The following is a 19,955-nucleotide window of genomic DNA, read 5'->3' as shown; positions in this document are numbered from 1 at the left end:
CAAAAAGTTACGTTAATGTTGAAAATTTTCGAGGAAAACACATGTCAAGTTTTGGCAGCTTTCATCTTTGAATAGAAATTTTTCACAAATTTCTCATACACTTGAATGAACCAAACACGTCTCGGGTCAAATTGACCCGGTGACTTTTTTTGTGTCAAATAAACATAATGCAAGTGTTGAAAAATAATCAGTCGCACCTTTGCTTTTGAGATGAAAATTCTATTCATATAATCAAACCAATTGATCGCTGACATTATTGATATCTTCTTGTCGTCGCTGTACCCCCCCCCCCCCCCCCCCCCCCCCCGCAAACGGGGGCTTCTCTTTTAGGCTGACTGGATAATAACCAGCTTCAAATGTCAATGTAGCATACTTCACACGAGCTAAACCCCTAATTGGCTCTGGCCCTGCAGAAACGTCGGGGTACTCCGAAGGGGGTCGGGGGGGGTCACCTAAGCCGATAGACGTTGAAACCAGTTACAGCTTTTCATTAACCTGGAAAGCACCTAGTTACATGGTTCACGGGCTGGTCTCAGCTCACTTGGAGGTAACAAAGGGTGTCGGGCGGCGCTTTCCGCAGGGGGCCGTGCGCCGGGGGCGCCGCCGCCGCCGCCATCTGACTCTGATCAGGTAGCCCCCGCTCATTAGAGAGCGAGCCCTCGCTCCGGTCTCCCCGTTCGCGTCGAGATCGGGTTACCTTCGGCCCCGCCCACACCACGCGAGCGCTGACTCCACTTCCGTCCTCCTCCCGTTTGACGCCTTGCTCTTCATTAGCTATCAAAACAGGAAATCGTTCTTGTTAGCGCCAGAAACTTTTTTTTTTTTTTAAGAGTCCAGACATTTAATTCCGGGTACTTTATGTAATTTTTCTTCTTTTTTTTTTTTCAAGAGTTTGGCTCAAGGAGGGGCTAATAAATGGCTGATACTAATTTAATTACGCACCTAAGTAATCAGTTACTTAAGGTAATTACTTAGGTTAAAAAGTACTCTCGGTAAATACGCGCGAAAAACATCCATTTATTTTCCACAGCCGCTAATCCTCGCAAGGGCGGCAGGCTCGCTGGCGCCTATCTCAGCTGGTTTCGGGCAGTAGGCGGGGGACACCCCGAACTGGTTGCCAGCCAATCGTAGGGCACACGGAGACGAACAACCAATCACGTACCCAATCACACCTAAGGACAATTTAGTACGTCCAATTCACCTGCCATGTTTTTGGAAAGTGGGAGGAAGCCGGAGTACCCGGAGATAACCCGCACGGGCTCGGGGACAGCATGCAAACTCCACACTAAAAACAGTCAAGTTAAAAATACACAAAAAACTGTAAAAAATGTAAAAAAAGGACCTGTGACCGATGGTATGGGCCACGCCTCAATTCGTGGACTTGTCTCGGGGTCCGCTCCCCGCGGATTGAAGACCCCGTCGCCGAAATCTGGAAACAGCGGTTAGCCGCGCCCCATTAGCGCAAGATGATTAGAAAAAGCTGCTAGGAGCCTCTTTAGCGGCTGGCGGTAACCATGGCAACCTGACCTCCGTTTGCTCACGGCGCGCCTTGAAGTGTGTTCTTAAAAGTGATCTTTCACGAGGCTTTTGACGGATGATGTCCTGCCCCCCCCCCCTCTCCCCCAAGCGTCGTTTTGCCCCCCGACTGCTTGGTGAACCCCGAGTCACTCCTGGAGGAACCCACGAACCAGCAGGTCACAAAGCGCCGGCCGCGGCCTGATAGCTGATCTTTCCTTGTAAAGTCGCAGGCGGGTCAGCGGTCAGCAAACCTATGCCCCCCCCCCCCCCTCAAAAAAAAAAATACTGCAGCATGTTCACTCGCCATTTGAATTCAACTTGCAGAGAGTCCATCATTCTTCATAATGTGGATAAATGCTCAGTGGGCGGGGCTAAAGAATGCTTTACTCCTCACATTAACACTTTGTTTATTGGAAAATAAAATCATGAGGCTCTACGATGCATCGATTTCTCCAGACCAGTAGGAGGCAGTCACAAAGTTCACATATGTATATATATATAATATATATATATATATGTGTAATAGCTTTTGTGCCCTATATCCAGTATATTTCATGTCGAAGTTGGCACGTGGCTTCCAGCCTGCAGCCCTTTGCGTATTATTTTACCCGAGTCTTCGGTTCTGGTTTTTCTCCATTTGGTGAAATTGAATCTACTTCCCGCGCTGGAAAAGGAAGTGACTTCCCCGCTCACGTTCCCTTTTTTTTGTTGTTGTTGTCGGTATCACGCCACTATTTAAAGTTATCGCTCGAACATTAGCGCCACGGTTTGGGTTAACGGCGTTTGGCCCGGCCCGTTTTAAAGAAGCGAGAAATATTTTGCCCCTGATGCAAGCGGTTACTGGAAAAGTACGTAAAAGTGCTCAGTTTTTCCGCGGGAGCGCTCCAGGCCGGCAGCCGGGGGGGCTTTTAAAGACGACGTAAAGGGCCATACATCAGGCGGCTGAAAACCTTCGGGTGTCAGTTTTGGCCCGGTCCGCTCCGCTGTTTTCTCAGCACATCTTTTCCTGTCCGTGTCTGCCGCGGTGAAACGGGGCCGTCACGCTCCAAACATCTGGAACGGTGAACCCCACCAAGTATGACTTTTTAATGGGGTTGAAATTCAACGATACGCCGTTTGAGAAGACCGGGAGCTTTTAATGAAACGTGACCAAAAAGAAAAAGACGATATGCAGAGTTATGTACGTCTATGAGCACAAATGTTAATGTTAATGCATGCTAATGCAAAAGTCATGTTTTTTTTTCAAGAAAAAAATATACCATCCTATTTTCTTCAAATTCACTGCAGATTTTGCAAGAACACACACAATATGTGGACGTACAGTGTATATATATATATATATATATATATATATATATATATATATATATATATATATATATACACGCAGACATATATATATATATACACACACACACACACATATATATATATATATATATATATATATATATATATATATATATATATATATATATATACACACATACACACACACATATATATATATATATATATATATATATATATATATATATATATATATATATATATATATATATATACTGTACACACATATATATATATATATATATATATATATATATATATACGTATTTTTCCCATAATTGTATTTTTTTTAGAACAAGGCCTTTGTTTTTTTGGGGGATCAAGGCATTTTTTCCCCCCATATAAAAGGCATCAAGTTACATGTTTTTTTTTTTTAATTGACTTTCATCTGTCACTCCAATTATTTTAATCATAGTCTAGCATTCTAGTCTAGCATTTTTTTTTTCCATCCGAGCAAAATACATTTATAAAATAATGCATAAATTACATGATGCTTAAAAAACATTTTCTCATAACATAACTTTCCGGTATTTTTCTCAAATAGCCAACTTTTCAGTATTTTGGCTTATCAGATTCCATGTATTCATATTTATTTAGCATTAGAATTTTTCCCTGGGAGGTTTTCTCCCATATAAGGAATCTCTAGACCCAAAAGGACTGCGAACGCTCAGTCAGACTGACTTGCGTAGTTTTTGAGAGAACCAAATCCTCAGAGAGGTCCGGTCAGCCGAATCCGGGTCCTGTTTCGCGACATTTGCTGTCCAACCTGCCAGGGTCCAATCACATGAGCGTTATTCCCGCCGCGTCCTCCAAAGTGAGACTCTGGTCCCCAAAGCGGCGTCCACGGTCTTTCCCCGTTTGCTTGATTGAGTGCCCGGAGTCCCGCCGCGGACGGCTCCGATCATTCATCCCCGGACAAGTCCTCTTAACATGGCGGAACCACGCAATGGGATTTTTTACCATCTTTTATGATGCCGCCCATTAAAATTAACTGTCTGGCTGTAAAAACGTAAATAAATAAATAAAAGTAGACTCGCCCGTTACAGCGCGCTGGCAGATCACTTCTTAAGTCTGAGAAATTTTGCGTCGGTGAGCCTTCGCCGTGATACACGTCCCAATAATTTGGCGGTATTTTCGACTTTATCGTGGACAAGTTCTCAATGGTCTCAAATCGTGGTTCTTCATTTCATTTAACGTCAAGTACATCTTCAAAAAAAATCTCTCCAAGCGCAGTAACCTAAATGAGACGGGCCCCTACTAACCTCTGTTTTAATCGTTTATTAATTGGTTGATTATTTTCGCAATTATTCAATTAATTGGAGGAATAGTTTTTCATCCCTACAGGACATTATTTCAAATTGGCAGTGAAATAACATAAATGAACGAAGCTTTAGGCAGTGGTTCGGTTTATAAACTCCAAAAACAACAAGTATTTTTTTTGTCTTTTCAAAGCAAGTCTTTTATTTTGTGTGCACACATAAAAATATACAATCTGCCTATTTGGATAACTGCAGAATATTTCCTGGAAGGGACCCGAAATTCTGAGGATTTGGACAATTTGAAGTTATAATCACTTTCAAAATGGAGTCAAAATGGAACTTTAAGTCCGTAGCCGTCAATGGCAGTGAACGTATCGCTTCTCAAAAATGATCGGTTGATTTGATGATTAATGGTTGCAATTCTAATATATATTTGTGATGCGTTTTTATCAACCACGGGGTTGTTTTTTTTTTTTTGACAGAAATTTGATTTTTCTACGGGGGTGTCCATTTTGGGATTCCTAAAAAAAAAATCCATTAGGATTTGAATATATAGATCTCATTTTGAATTTTCCGAGACATGTCGCCGATTGTGTGAAAACGCTTAGTATATTATCTTAGATTAGCTCTTGTTTTGGGGGGTGTTCCTCTTGAAAAAGAGAATCTCCTCCCGGGATCCATAAAACCCACGTAACCCCGCCCTAACCTTTCCAAAGTCCGACCTATCAATCTGCCGGTCCAGGTACCCCCCAAACCTCCCAAGGATGTTTTTATCACCTCCTTAAGATTTTATCTTTCAGAACAAGCCATTAGCGGTCGGTCTTGGGAATGGACATGACCTTGCGTAGACCTCGAAGCCCGCCGTGTTTCGGACATCTTTGCTGATATAGACGCCCCTTCTAAATACGACGTTACGTTCCAGACGGCCGTTCGTTCGCTGAATTTGTTCATAAGTTGTTAATTAAAAAAAACAAACCAAAAAAAAACAGAAAGAAAAATGTCAATGAAAGGGAAATGCGTTTTGGGGAAGAATTTCAAAATAAAAGCACTTCAAGGCCATTTCCGTCTTGCTATGGTACACTTTATTTTGAAGCGATGGCTGAGCTTCTCGCGGCATTTCCTGTCTTACTAAAATAGATGTGGGAACCCCCCGCAAGAGGAAGGTTTGCGAAATACAAAATCTGACTTCCGCGCAATTTTCGGTACCTTCGAAAGTCCCTCCTACTTTGGAACGTTCATAAGTCGAATTTTGGTATGTAGAGGAACATCCGTACCTTGCCTCCTCCCTTATCTCCCAAAGTTCGTAAGTCCAACGTCGCCAGGTAGAGGAGCGCCCGTTCCTTGACTCAATCGACCGACCGCACGGGGACTTTTCGGTAGTTGCGTCTGTCTCGTCATCTCTTTCTTGGCATGGAACCTGCCCCGGCCTTCACCCTGAGCCGGGCAGCTCCGGGCCTGTAAAAGGCAAACAAGTCAGCGTGGAAAGTAGGATGTGGGTGAGGAACGTGGGGGGGGCGGGTTGCTCTTGATGAACTCTCAGATATCATCACCTCTGCACGTACTTTATCTCTGCTCTCTTAGCCAGCCGATGATTGAACGAGTCGCTCGGAGTTTCCAAAGTAGCCCCCGGGGGGGGGCGCGAGGGGGTTTCTGGGGTCTTCTTTCTGTCGAGTTTTACGATCGGCACGGCTGACTCGGAAGCCAAATGAATCTGCCAGAAGCGCTCAGGCCGTTTAGTGTTCATACCTGGGCCGCCCTCTCCCCATCTTTTTTGGGGGGGAGTGAGACACAGATTTCAGATTTCGTTTCACAAACGGCACCGTTGGCCAAGAAATCGTAATATGCCCCTCTCTATTCCGCCGTCCCGGATCCTGATCCGGATCTTAGGCGGGACTGGTCCGCTTGGCTTCATTCAGATCTGATGTTGCGTTCGCGTTATCCATAAACCGGGAACGGCCGCGACCAGGCTAACTAGACATTCCTGAAACTTTCTTCTAAAACCGATTCAATCACACCAGACCTCTTAGTTGTTTTTGGCTCAGGGACTGGGGATAAAATAACCCAAGTTAAAAATCCTAATGCCTAATGAAACATAATCGCAAAAAAAGACAAAGGTCCGGGTGAAATTTCAGCTCCCTCGTGTCTTCTTTTAATGCTTTCCCTTTGCTAGTATGAATATCAACCTCTAAACAAGACCTTGTTAGTACCTGTTTAGAGTTTGCCGTCTCTATTCGTCCAACCTTTTAACACCAAGCGTTTCAAGTCCCGGCTTCCACACTTTCGTAGTCGTAAAAAGCGGCATGAGTTGCTTCCTTGCCCACCCCCCCGCCATCTCGGCCCCAAGTTCTTTTGGTGCCCCCCTATTATCTTCCTCGGCCCGCACCTCGCCGTTTGCTCCCTGGCTTTTTATGGCAGGGTAGCGGAGGGCCACGAGGAAATGAGGTGACCTCGGGGTCACCTGTGGAGTCCGAGGACTGGATGCCGGGCCGCGAGCTCGCCGACGGTTCTGGGCCGGGCGAAGGAGACGCTACAAGATTGACTCCCGGGATCATGTGCCTTTAATTAAACCAGATTAGATTTTTTTTTTTTTTTTTTTTTACAAGTCCCACTTGGTCTTAAATCCAGTTCTTTGTCCAAGGGTCCCCCTCACCCCTCAAACTGCCGTCCCTTCCCTTGTATACGGTGCCAAACATCTATTGGGAGATTTCAAAATTTGGATTTTAGTTTGACCACAAATTTACAATACTGATACCAAGTATCTGTAACAAGTGGATAAGAGGTCTTATTTTAAGACAGGGTTGTCCAAACTATGGCCTTTTGCGACGTTCTGTCCATTTTAAAGTGGCCTGCGACATATCCTAAAAATCAAATTTACTACCGTATTTTCCGCATGATAAGGTGCACCAAATTATAAGGCGCACGTTCAGTTTTTCATATATAAGGCACACCGCATTATAAGGTTCATAGAATAGAAGCTACAATAGTGGCCGGGGTTATGTTTTGTATCCACTAGATGGAGCTGCGCTAAAGGAAATCAAAACAATCAGATAAATCAGTCAAACTTTATTATTGACATTATTACTAGAAGTTCTAAAGTATGAAAAGTAATTACTTATTATAAATGTCGTATAAATTTTATACATTTAAAGCCTATATTATAGACTGTGTAATTACTTGCTTTATTTTTTGTTTTTTTTACTGTGTTTAACTCATTCAACGCCAGGTGCGGAATTTCATGTTTTTTTTAAGACTTCAGACATTTAATCCCAGAAATTTAAGTATCGATTTAATACTTAGGTATCTGTAAATGAATGTCCTTAAGTATGGATTTAACACACAAAGTCGGGACTCTTAAAAAACATGAACAACTTTGGATTTTTCGGAACGTGGCCCTCAAATTAAAAAAATGTAGACGGCCCTGGTGAACCATTTGGATTTGAAGTTGTTTCCAAACTTTTGACTGGGAGTTTTTTTTACATATAAATTAAAACGGAGGAGAAGAATATCAAAATGAACTTAGCAGAATTTGATTGACTTTTTTGCATGTACTCCTGAGAAGAAAAAGTTTGCACATCCCCTCCTTTGCCCCCCCCCACACCCCTTTAGTGGAACCTGGGGGCTTTTTATGGGCCCATCAGGCACCCGCCTGGACGACTTACTGCTCACCTCATTGACCTTGCGCTTGAAAACACCATGCGGGATTCTTTCCTTGTCACTTTAGTTTTCTTCCATTAAATGAAGCAATTCTTACCTAAATAGCGTTTAGCTAGGCTTTTAATCGTGTTCATTAATATTCCAGAAAGTGGTTTATTTTTTTCGACGTTTTTTTTTTTTTTCCCGGGTTAACGGTCCAGGTTTGTAGGGTCAAAGCGGCCCGGCTCGGTTTAACGAGGTCTTATCGCCTCGAAACGGCCGAGCCTTCATCTCTTAACGGGCCCCTTTAATTCATTCTGGGGCCCCCGGCCGGTTCCCCCCGCGTAAAAAGATTTAAAGGCCGCTCCCCGGCCTTTATTGGCCAAGCTGCGAAAGTGTGCCTTTGCCGCGCAATAACCCCCGAAAAAAAAAAAAGGAAAAGGAAAAAGTCACATGAAACATTTACACGTGGCTTACTAGCGTGTTAGCGCGCCGGGACGCTTTGCCGCTCGCGGGCCCGCTGGCGGCAAAGTCGGCCGGCTAATTGGATGGATGGCTTGGCTTAAATCTATGTTTGCGTTGTCCCCCTCCCCCCCACGCCTGAAGGGGCGGGGTCCGACCTCTCGACCTGCCTCACGGAAGATGAATCAAAGCGAGAGGGCTGAATATATCCAAAAAATGTAAATAAATGTATTGTAATGGTCACTCATTATTATAAAAATTAAAATGATTTATTATTTTTTATATGTAAATAATAATAATCATAATAATGTATTAGGATTATTATTTTTATTATTATATTTATAGACATAACAATAATTTAAAAAGTTGTTTTTTTTCTCTTATGAATGTTCAAGTCAGTTTTAAATAAATGTAATGGTCACTCATTATTGTAAAAATTAAAATGATTTATTCTTTTTGTTATGTAAATAATAATAATTATAATATGTATTATTATTTTATTATCATATTATATTTATAGACAACAATAATTTTAAGTTTTTTTCTCTAATATGAATGTTCAAGTCAGTTTTAAATAAATGTATTGTAAGTGTCACTCATTATTATAAAAATTAACATGATTTATTATTTTTTATATGTAAATAATAATAATCATAATAATGTATTATCAGGATTATTATTTTTATTATTATATTTATAGACATAACAATAATTTTAAAAAGTTTTTTTTTCTCCAATATGAATGTTCAAGATAAATAAATGTATTGTGATGGTCACTCATTATTATAAAAATTAAAATGATGTATTTTTTGTTATGTAAATAATAATAATCATAATAATGTATTATTAGTATTCTTATTTTTATTATCATATTATTTATAGACATAACAATAATTAAAAAAGGTTTTTTTTCTCTAATATGAATGTTCAAGTCAGTTTTTGGATGGCCTCTAATATCATGTAATTATTAAAACTATTCATTTTCTTCACTTGATTTAAATGTTCAATTTGAATATATCTCATAAAGAGTATTTTTTATTTTTTTTCAGCCTCAAACAGGAATGGAAAGGAATGCACAAATTACTGTCAAAATCATTTCGGAAATTCATCATAGCATTAGATTTTTTTTGCGTGTATCTTTTTATATCTTCTGTAATGTAATTTTGTAATTCAAAATTTGTTTGTGTTCTCAACAGGTTCCAGATCCAGAGGGGCACCAGCGATCCCACCAGCTACAAAAGCCTGGGCGACTGCTTCCGCACCATTTTCCGCAACGAAGGGTACGCACGTTTATCATGTGCTTTTTTTTCGAAAAGTTTAAATTGTTCAAAAAGACAAGCCAACACAGTCATAACCGTTGCTTTGCACATCAGGCGCTCTCATTTTCAATACTGCACCAACACAACAGTAACATGCCTGGTTATGTAAAATGTAAAAAAGTAAAATGGCCGTTCAAGCTCAAAATCAATATTTCGTTCTTCTGTCTCTATTTGTTTACCAAGAAATTGTCCAAGAAAAAATTGTGGACAAGAAACGCTGGACTATAAGGTTCAAAGCGTCAGAAAAATTTATGCCATGATTTTTGTTTTTTGTTTTTCCTTCCTTCAAATAGTTCGGTTGGTCTAAAATGTTTCTAGCTTGAATATGGATTTCCATTTTTTTATTTCAAGCGCTTTTAAATTTGTCTTTTTCAGCTTCAGACTAACCTGCAACCTGTATAAACACTGTAAAAAGTTACATTTGTTGATTTATTTTTTTCTTTTAGACACATTTTTTTTTATACTTTGACATGAAAAAAAAGAGGTGTGGGGGCGTGGCAAAAAAATCCTCTTTCCTGATAGGCTTTGCAAAAATAATTGAGAAGGACCGAGCTGAGCGGCTGCCCCCCCCCCCCCCCCCTTTTCCTTCTTTTTCTTCATCCCGCTGTCGCGGCGACAGCTCGCTGAGACAGCGCAGGCGTCGGAGAAAGCGCCGGCCGCTCGTCGCGTTTACGGCGAGACGACAGCTTTACAGCAGATATAAAAAGCGGCGGCATCAGGTGGCGGGCGGGAGGAACGCCGCGGCCGGGAAGAAACGCTTCCTCATTTGAAAGTGTTGGAACGTGTCCCGAAACACCCAAGATCCACTTGAGTTTATCTCTGGCGGGCCAAAATTCCAATTTCCTTCAAACAACTTTGTTTAATTTCCGATTTTTTTTGCGGCGGCAGCCCGAGGGTTAAGTGTTTCCATCCCGAGGCAGAACAAAGCGTCTATTGGGCAGTTTCTTTTTTTTCCTGCGCTGGCCCGCCGCCTCGGGTGTGGTCACGGGAATATTAAAAAAAAACGTCCTCTGCCCTCGCCGCCCGTTTTGGGCTGGTTTTTGGCACTCGCTCACGCTTGAGAAATGAATTTTGTAAGTGATATAGCCACATCATTCAAGACGGTTGGATGACTAGCATGATGAGAAAAACATTTTTTGGAGTAGATTTAACGCAGATGTGATCCGTTCAATCAGCTCGGCGGTTGCTTTGTGTTTTATGCTAAGTCGCTAATCGGCTATAGCCGGGTGGGCAACCTGCGGAGCCACGTGCGCCCTTCGTTTGGGAAAAAAAACAAATCATGCTTGGTACAGGCGTTGGCAACCTTACAGCAGCTTTTGTTCACCAGGGTTGTACCACGTGATTTGAAAAGAAGCAAGCAGACCGAACCAACGTCTGAATGCATTCGTTTTCACACATGGATTTTAAGATGAGATTTATTCTCTGTTATGATTTCCTCAAATGCTCCACTTTGGATTGTTTGCTTAGCTGTTGTCTTATTCTGAAATATCTGCTTGGAAGGCCGTGCTGTATTTCCTGTTGGCATTCTCCGTTCATCCTTGTTCACACGCAGGGCCATTAAGATGACATTTATTTTGTGTTCAGAATTCTTCAAATGCTATATTTTTTTAACGTTCAGTTATATCTTACTTTGAAAGTGTGTTATTTTAATCAGGAAGTCCGGGTTATTTTTCAGTTTCCTGTTTTTACCTTCCCGAAACCGATTGGTTGTGTGGCGTCACATTTCGTGTCCTGTCGCACCAAACACGTCCTCTAGATGTCACCCTATCACCCAATCACGCAATATATATATTTATTTATGTATAATATATATATATATATATATATATATATATATATATATATATATATATAAAATGTATTTAGTCATCCCTCCTTTTCCGTGGTTAAAATGTCATGATATATAATTAAAAATTACAATAAAATGTAATATTTTACATTTAATTTTTGCATGTTATTTTATATTATATTACTTTATTAAAAAAAAAAAAAAAGTTGAGTAATGCATGACTACAGGCCAACCTTTAAAGTGCGTTGCGTGTGTGCTGCTAATTAAGGCCACTAGTGTCAAGGTGAGTGCGGCGGCAGTGGGAAAGTGAAAATATTTGCAGATGAAGCACGCCGGCTTGTTTACATGTGAAAAGGTTCCCTCGGGGGCAGCTGCCCCCCCCCCAGCCCGCTCCATTTGTTATTTTTGCTGGCGACACGGGCTGTTACTATTAAGGAAAACTCCATTCAAAGTAGGCTCAAAGTGTGATTTTGACATTGCGATGCAAACCAGCAGTCAAATGGCGGCGGCCATGTTTGTCCTGTAGCAAAATTTCACTCACCTGGTGGCCTGGCCACACCCGGGGAATCAGCGGCCACCATTTGCATGGCCGCCCGCCGGAGTTTATACACATCTAAATTACATTTGGCACATTGGGGATTCAATTTTTTGATGAAATATGAGCTTTATGATACCAATATGTCTATCCAGGAAGCGAAACGTCTCGTTTACTGAAGCCGCACCTCTCACTGTGTTGCTGCCGCAGCTGCGACATAGGATGTTTAATTTCATTTTCATTTTTTGGTAAATATGAACGTTATGCTACCAGTATTTCTAACCAGGAAGTGAAACGTCTCGTTTACTGAAGCCGCACTTCTCACCGCGCTCCTGCCATGCCATTTTATGACGTATAAACATTTGCTTTGACCTTGGAGAATAAGTATCAACATTTTAACCTATTTATCTGACAGTCCCAAACCAGTATTTTTTTTTCCCCATTTCCCTCATGACTTAGAGCATGTGAAAGGCGAAGTTATTTTAAGCTCTTTTGATCATTTGCTACTTCGCTTGTTGCTATTTTTCCGGCTGATGTCGATGACCCCTGCGACGCAGCCGCTTGTCTTTTTTTTTTCTTTTTTTTTTTTCCAACGCTTGCCCGGCGCGGGTCCGCCATCATCTGTTTTGGTTGTAGCCAGTGTTGCCACAACACGCCTCGCAGTGGTCATGCCGGTCGGCTTGTCCTCACTGTCAACTCCGGTGGAAGCAGACTTAATACCAGTGGTGTTGTGCTTTCCCCCATTGGACCCCGTGGATTTTTGGACAGGCACTTTTGAAATACTCATTCAACCTTAATCGTAAAAACAAACAAAAGTTGTAATGTGTGTTTGTGGTTTAACACGTATTAATAGCACTTGTGTTATGATGTGGATCTTTTAATTCAAAGATGTGGATTTTTTAATTAAAAAAAGCCATTTAGACAGATTTTTTTGTTTTTTTTTAACTTTTTTTAACTACCAGATTTTTTTTTGTTTTTATTACTCTTCCAGCAAAATAAATGTAACACACAGGTAAAAATGAAGTATTGCCTTTATTTGTTTATGAGTAAAACTGAGTTTTTGTCAATTTTGGATAGTTAAACACATCTCCGGGTCATAATGACCCAAAGAATTATTGCAGTACGTGAGCATACAACACTGGTTAAAACAAAATATTACTAAACATAAAACACTGGTTAACAAAAAATACTGGATATGGGTGACTAAATACGCACCGGGTCAAAATGACCCAGTGACATTATTGCTGTTTTTAACAAGCTAACATAACAGGAGATTTAATATTATACTTTACCAATTTCCTCTGTGTAAAAATTAAAAAAAAAATTAAATATGTAATGCTTTAATCCATTGTTTTGTTGAACCATTTATTATTTTCGAGACTATAACGATAGCTTTTCTCCCGACAGAATCTTTGGTTTCTACAAGGGAATTTTGCCGCCCATCTTGGCTGAGACGCCCAAAAGGGCAGTCAAGGTGAGTGAAGTTTTGCTAAGCGCACGCATCGTGTCCGTCAAAGTCATTAGCGTCAACTGGACCGCCCGCTCCTGTTTGTTCTGTTGGGCCAGCCCAAATATTGACTTACAAGCAGTTAGCGCCGCGTCGCACCCGAGCCCCATCTTGGGACAACAGTAAACGAAAGCCAATTTGAATAATCGACCCTCGCTAATAGCAATAATAACCAATAGGTGACAAGGTGAATTATTTTTGATTGATTTGCCGTGAAATGTCTTTGTCATTTTTATATTGCTCAAATCAAATTTTACCGGCGCGTAGTCGCTAACCGTAAACAACATTTGTGACGAAATGTATTTAAATTCCTCCTCAGTTTTTATGATTAATGCAAATATTTATGTCTATTACTGTTGTGACCGTTTTATTTTCATTCGGGGTGGATAAAATAACATTTCCATCTAGCTAGCTTGCTAGCTTGCTTGCTTGCTTTACTCGTAGCATAGTTGCTTATCATACATCTTAATCTAATCAGAATTTATCCAAATCCCTCCTGAATTCTCCTTACTAATACGTATATTTATTTTTGTATCTATATTGCTGTTGTGACTTGTTTCCCAAGGATGAATAAATTATCTTTTCCTCTTGCTAGCTAGCTAGCTAGCTCCTTGCTTGTAAGCTAGTTTGCTAGCTAATTTTCTTTCAAGATAGCTAGCTTCCTTGCTCGTAAGCTAGTTTGCTAGCTAATTTTCTTTCAAGATAGCTATCTTCATTGTTGTAAGTTAATTTGCTAGCTAATTTTCTTTCAAGATAGCTAGCTTGCTTGCTTGCGAACTACCATGGTTAGCGCTACACCGTCTCATAATGAATGTCCTATTTTAAAAACGCCAACTCACGTTTTATGAGCCGTGTACCAGATTATAAGACTGCGCTGTCAGCATTTGAGAAAATTCAAGGCTTTTAGGTGCGCTTTATAGTGCGGAAAATACAGTAGCTAAATATCTTGCTTGTTTTAGCTAGCTTTTTTTTTTTTTTTTTTTTTTTAAGCCCGCACAAAAAATGCACCCTAATTACGAGGGTGCCGCCATGTCAACACTTGGCAACTGCGAAAATACCAATTACTACTTTCCTATTCGATATTTTCTCCTGACTCGGTGATAGATGGGCCTAGCGTCATAATTTTTATTTTAAATACATACTGTTCAGCGAATCCTCCGCTGGCCGTCTCTGGAGTTTGAGAATGATTCCGCTTCCACCTCCCATGTCGCTACGAGCGCTACAGGTGTGGGCGTTGCGCCCGTGTCAAGTCGTCAACACTCATTTGTCTCCCCCCCCCTGCAGTTTTTCACCTTCGAGCAGTACAAGAAGCTGCTGAATTTGACCCCTTTGTCTCCGGGCCTGGTGAGTCTTAACACACACACGAACATACACACACCTGAGTACACTCTGGCTGGAAAGATAAACACCCGCGCACACACTCACACGGAACAGGAAGAACATTGTACACAGTGTCAGTGTTTCACCTCTCGCCCGCTGACGGATGCCAAGAATAATTTGCGCGGCGGCCCAGCGCGCAAGTGCTCGGCCTTCATGTTTTCGATGCGGTTTCTTATCCAAACGCGTGACAATTTAGCAACATGCACCTGGTGCGGTTTTTAAATATTACCGAGCGCAAACGGCGTTCGCTTTCTAGGTTTTGCGATGTATAATTTCATTTGTTTTTACCAAAAAACTGCGTGGTGGGTTTGAAATGTTTTGTCGTAGTTTTAGATGTACTACGGTGTACTACCGGGAGGTGTCCAAAATACGGTCATTTGCGGTCCGCCGTACACATAATCGCGACCGGCGAAATATACAAAAAATTTTTACATGGCCCGCACGACTATTTAAAAAGTAACAAAAAGATTTAGTGGTGGACAGCATTAGAAGTAAGAAAAAAAATCATTTGTCTCATCAGATTTAACTGAAAGCTTCGACGTAGCATTTTTTTTAAGTAGATACTTTATATAGACAAACGTAATAAGTTACGTGATTTATATTTTTTAACATGTTTAGGTAGCTAATTAGCTAGGTAGATCTTTATTGTCATTACACCTGCACAAGTGCAAGGCAAAGAAATTTTGACTTGCGTTTGAACCGTCCAAGAAACATAAAATTGGTCATATATATATATATATATATATATATATATATGTATATATATATATATATATATATATATATATATATATGAGATTTAGAAGAGAAAAAGGGAAAAATGAGTGTGAAAAAAAAAAGTCTTCAGCCATGCCCCAACATGGCATAGCATAAGCCTGGGAAAAAAAAAATACTCGCATATACAAAAGCCATTTGGGTCCCATTTTCCTCGATTTCCACCACGCCCCTTCGGAGAATGTCATCCATATTCCGAATAAAATATTTGCATGATCTTTTTTTTTTTTTTACCCAGGAATTATGACGTTTTTTTTGAAGCGGTCGTTGTCTTGGGAAACGTATATCGTTTTGAAATTTCCAGCGTGGAAGCCGTCGGCGGTTGTGCGTGGGGCGCAGCTGAATGGCTTCAGCGTGATTAAGGAAGACGCGGCGGGGCAAAAAGACCGACGTCAAATGCAAAACGCGGCGGCCTGTGTAAATACGGCGTTTGAGGACGATGGCTCCCGGCCGGGATTCTTGACAGCGGGATAACGACGGCGGCAAGAGTAATGAGCGAGAGACGCGTTCTTGACATGTTCCCATTACGCTAACGTGTGCGTACAGACACGCACCGACGTTTTCCTGCAAATACATGCCGCGTTGTTGCGACATGGCGTGATTTCAGGTCTTGGCTCGACGCTCGCAGTTAGCGTCTTGTGCAAGCGGCAATAATCTCGGCTTTTAATAGGCCGCGTGTGATTTACGTGTCCGTTTTCCACTTGATTTATTTGGCATTTCCACTATTGCGGAAATTACTCGGGGGGAGGCGTCTATCGAGGAAGCCTGTCATCTAATCAATTTAAAATTGATTTTCCTTTCGATTATGCCATCAAATAATCCTTTTTTTTTATGGTCTACTAAGACGAACATGAGGTTTTTTTTTTATTAAGTATAAATAATTGACGAGAAAGTGAGTTTAGGTTAGCGGCTATAACCCATTTATTAGCTTTTCTATTTAAAAAACTCATTATCATATATGTATTGTGTATATATATATACATGTAATACCCAAAAAGCTGAATCTGACGCCACCCCTAATGCACGCACATATGTGTTTGTTGTTCTGTGTGTTTGTGTGTATATATAAAAGTATGTGTGTATATATGTATGAATTTTCCTTATGTGTGTATAATTTTTTTTGTATGTCTCGGTGTCCAATATGTCCCCGCTCATTTTTGTAGGGCACATCAAATGTATCGATTGTTTTTTTTTCTTTTTCGGCTGTTTGGCACTACCCAGACATTTTGTTATTAACTTTTTTTTTTCCTTTTACCGGACCAGATGAGAGTGCAAAATTTGACGTTTTTTCGGGAGGTGGACAATCGTCTAAACCCCGTCCGCCATCTTGCAGGCGCTGTCAGCGGCAGGACTCGGCGCAGGTTTGACGGAGGCGGTGGTGGTCAATCCCTTCGAGGTGGTCAAAGTCAGTCTCCAGGCCAACAGGGACGCCTTCAAACAGGTGCGTCAAATCAAACGGCGTCTTCATTTCCACGCGGACGCCTTCCATTTTGACTTTTTTTTCCTTTCGGATCCGCAGCAACCGTCCTCCTTCGCTCAGGCGAGACACATCATCAAGACGGACGGCTTCGGACGGAAGGGACTGAACAAAGGACTGACGTCCACCCTGGGACGCCATGGAGTCTTCAACATGATCTACTTTGGTTTCTATTTCAACGTGAAGGACGCCATCCCCGCTAACCCGGTAAAGTGGCGAGCTGATAGCGTGTTCCAATTAAGTCCTGTAGATGTCGCTAGGTGGCCGTTTTCAAATGAACCAAAAAGTTTGTCATTGCTACGATGCTAGCTTTGAAGATTGACATTTTTTCTCATTACAGCAAATCAGTGGAAAATACATGACATGATAGGAAAAAAAATGTGAATTTAGAATAACAGTGCTATTGAAATAGATCAGGGCCAGTGAAGGAATAAACAAGAATGGTAAATTTCTCAATTTTATTTCAGAATTCTGACTTTATTCTCAGAACTCTGATTTTAAAGTGAGAATTCTGACTTTATTCTCACTTACTGTTAAGTGAAAATTCTTGGAATTCTGGATTCATTCGCAGAATTCACACTTTGAAGTGAATTCTGACTTTATTCTCAGAAGTCTGCATTCAAAGTGAGAATTTTGACTTTTCTCATTTAAAGTTGAAATTTGACTTTACTCACGTACTTTAATGTGGAAAATTTTGGCAATTCTGTCTTTATTTGCGGAATTCTCACTTTGAAGTGAATTCTGACTTTATTCTCAGAATTCTGCGTTTAAAGTGCGAATTTTGACTTTATTCTCATTTAAAGTTGAAATTTGACTATACTCACGTACTTTCATGTTGAAAATTCTGGCAATTCTGTCTTTATTCTCAGAATTCTCTTTTTTAGCAGAATTCTCTCTTTAAAGTGATAATTCAGGAAAAACTGAGAATAATAGCTTTAAAATGAGAATTCTGACACTTTCAAGTGAGTGGTGACATATAAAGTGAAAATTCTTTTATTCTCAGAGTTTTCACTTTTACTGGAATTCTGACTTCATTATCAGAATAATGATAATGAGTGAGAATTTTAACTTTATTCTGCTTTAAAGTGAATTTTTAAGTGAGTTCTGAGAATTCTTGAGTTCATTTCACTTATTTTAAACTAAAAATTCTGAGAATTCTGATTGTATTGTCAAACTGTTCACTTTAAGCTGAAAATTCTGACTTCATTTTCACTTCAAGTTCTCAGAATTCTCACTTTAAAGTGAGAATTTGGACTTTATTATCCTTTAAAGTGAAATTTACACTTTACTCTCACGTTAAAGTGAAAATGGTGATAGTTGTGACTCAATCGAGAGTTCTGAGTGAGAACCTTTCCAGCTTTTTCCTTCCTCTTCACTAATCCCATTTTCCGTGGAATGCCAATTTTAATCGGCATAAAAATCCATTTTTTTTTTCTCTCTCTCTTTTCTCAAATGGCGTAATTTGTCTCGGGCCGGGCTTGACGGAAGCCCAAACGGAGAGGGGGCGCCGGGGGAGGTCTAAGCCGGCTAATGCCCCGTCTCTTTGCTCAAGCGTTTCGCATTTCGCATCCGCCGGCCTCCGAACAAACGTTGGTTTTGTCCGACGGAAACGTTAGCATACGCCACGTGCGCCCAATCGCCGCCGCGCATTAACTGGGAAGGACTAATTGGAAGCAGACCAGCGCTTTTTTTTTTTTTTTTTCAGTTTGTAGAAGTGGGGATGCGAGGAATCCAAGTTGCTATTGCTGACGATGTGATTGGCCCGCTCCAAAACAGGGCGTGGCTCCAAAGTCGACCAGGCGATCTGTTGATCACTTTGATATCAGTATTGGTGACGATTCAAGAGTTGAATAGTAGTACATGTATCGGTCTTAAAAAGTGGTGTTGCGCAGCCATAATATAAAGTATGGGTGGTATCGGTACATGGTATCAGTATTGTTGACTCTTCAACAGTTGAATAGTAGTACTGGTATCGGTCTTCAAAAGTGATATTGAATATCCCTAATCAAAAGCATATATGGTATTGGTACTTGGTATCAGTATTAGCTCAAGAGTTGAATATAGTACTGGTATCAGTTTTAAAAAGTGGTATTGAATATCTCTAATCAAAAGTGTATGTGGTATCGGTACTTGGCATCAGTATTTGTGACTCTTCAAGAGTTGAAAAGTAGTACTGGTATCAATTTTAAAAATCGATATTGAATATCCCTAATCACAAGCATATATGGTATTGGTACTTGGTATCAGTATTGGTGATTACTCATGAGTTGAATGGTAGTACTGGTATCTGTCTTAAAAAGTGGTATCGAAAAACCCCGGTGAAAAGTATAGGCGGTATCGGTACTCGGTATCGAAATCAGTGACGAATCAAGAGAGTCGACGGGCTTTGGATTTCACCAAAAGAACAAACTGTGCCAATTCCGTGCGTGTACCGAAGGGGGGGCATATCTTTCGGGGGACTCTTGTACCTCCGTCCTTGAAGTCCGGTGCAAAGATGTCGGGGATTATCTGTTGATTTAGGCTGCCTCTCGAGGGTGCGCTGCTGTCATTTGTAAAAAATCTCCTGGCCAATTAGCTGTCAGAGCTCTCTTGAGTCTGGCCCCTTTTTTGTTGTCGGGGGGGGGGGGGGGGGGGGGGGTGCGCCAAGCGCTGGGGGTACAGTAATACGCCTGTGTGCAGAGTCGCAGCCCAATTATCCAAATTGTCCCCATATGCTGCCCCGAGTCGGCCCGCGTGAGCCCTGTTTATAAATCCTCGCCGTTCCCCGGAGAACATGTGCTTCTGCTCAGCCAATCGGGAAGCACTAATCGAGCGCGCCGGCCCCCCACCCCCTCGCTACTATAAAACGATGGCGGCTTTCATGCCAGCTTTGCCATTATATTCCCTCTCGCCGCCACCATCTTACGAGCAATCTTTTACTTTGAAAAGTAGTCTGATTCGTGCTTGAAATGG

General features: G+C 41.1%; 1 protein-coding gene across 1 annotated transcript in view; it reads left to right on the top strand.

The window, feature by feature from the left end:
• slc25a21 (solute carrier family 25 member 21) overlaps nt 1-19,955 on the top strand; it is a 75,440-nt gene that overhangs the window by 51,298 nt on the left and 4,187 nt on the right. The window contains exons 4-8 of the mRNA XM_088433028.1: nt 9,419-9,502; nt 13,273-13,339; nt 14,657-14,716; nt 16,860-16,967; nt 17,046-17,210. Of these exons, the coding sequence (XP_088289154.1) occupies nt 9,419-9,502; nt 13,273-13,339; nt 14,657-14,716; nt 16,860-16,967; nt 17,046-17,210 (484 nt within the window). The remainder of the gene's footprint in view (nt 1-9,418; nt 9,503-13,272; nt 13,340-14,656; nt 14,717-16,859; nt 16,968-17,045; nt 17,211-19,955) is intronic.

The sequence above is a fragment of the Hippichthys cyanospilos genome, chromosome 14 (genome assembly GCF_059441005.1).
Source record: "Hippichthys cyanospilos isolate Australia breed blue-spotted pipefish chromosome 14, RoL_Hcya_1.0, whole genome shotgun sequence".
NCBI lineage: Eukaryota > Metazoa > Chordata > Actinopteri > Syngnathiformes > Syngnathidae > Hippichthys > Hippichthys cyanospilos.
Note: the sequence above shows the minus strand (reverse complement) of the source record. Positions and strands in the feature narration are given on the sequence as shown.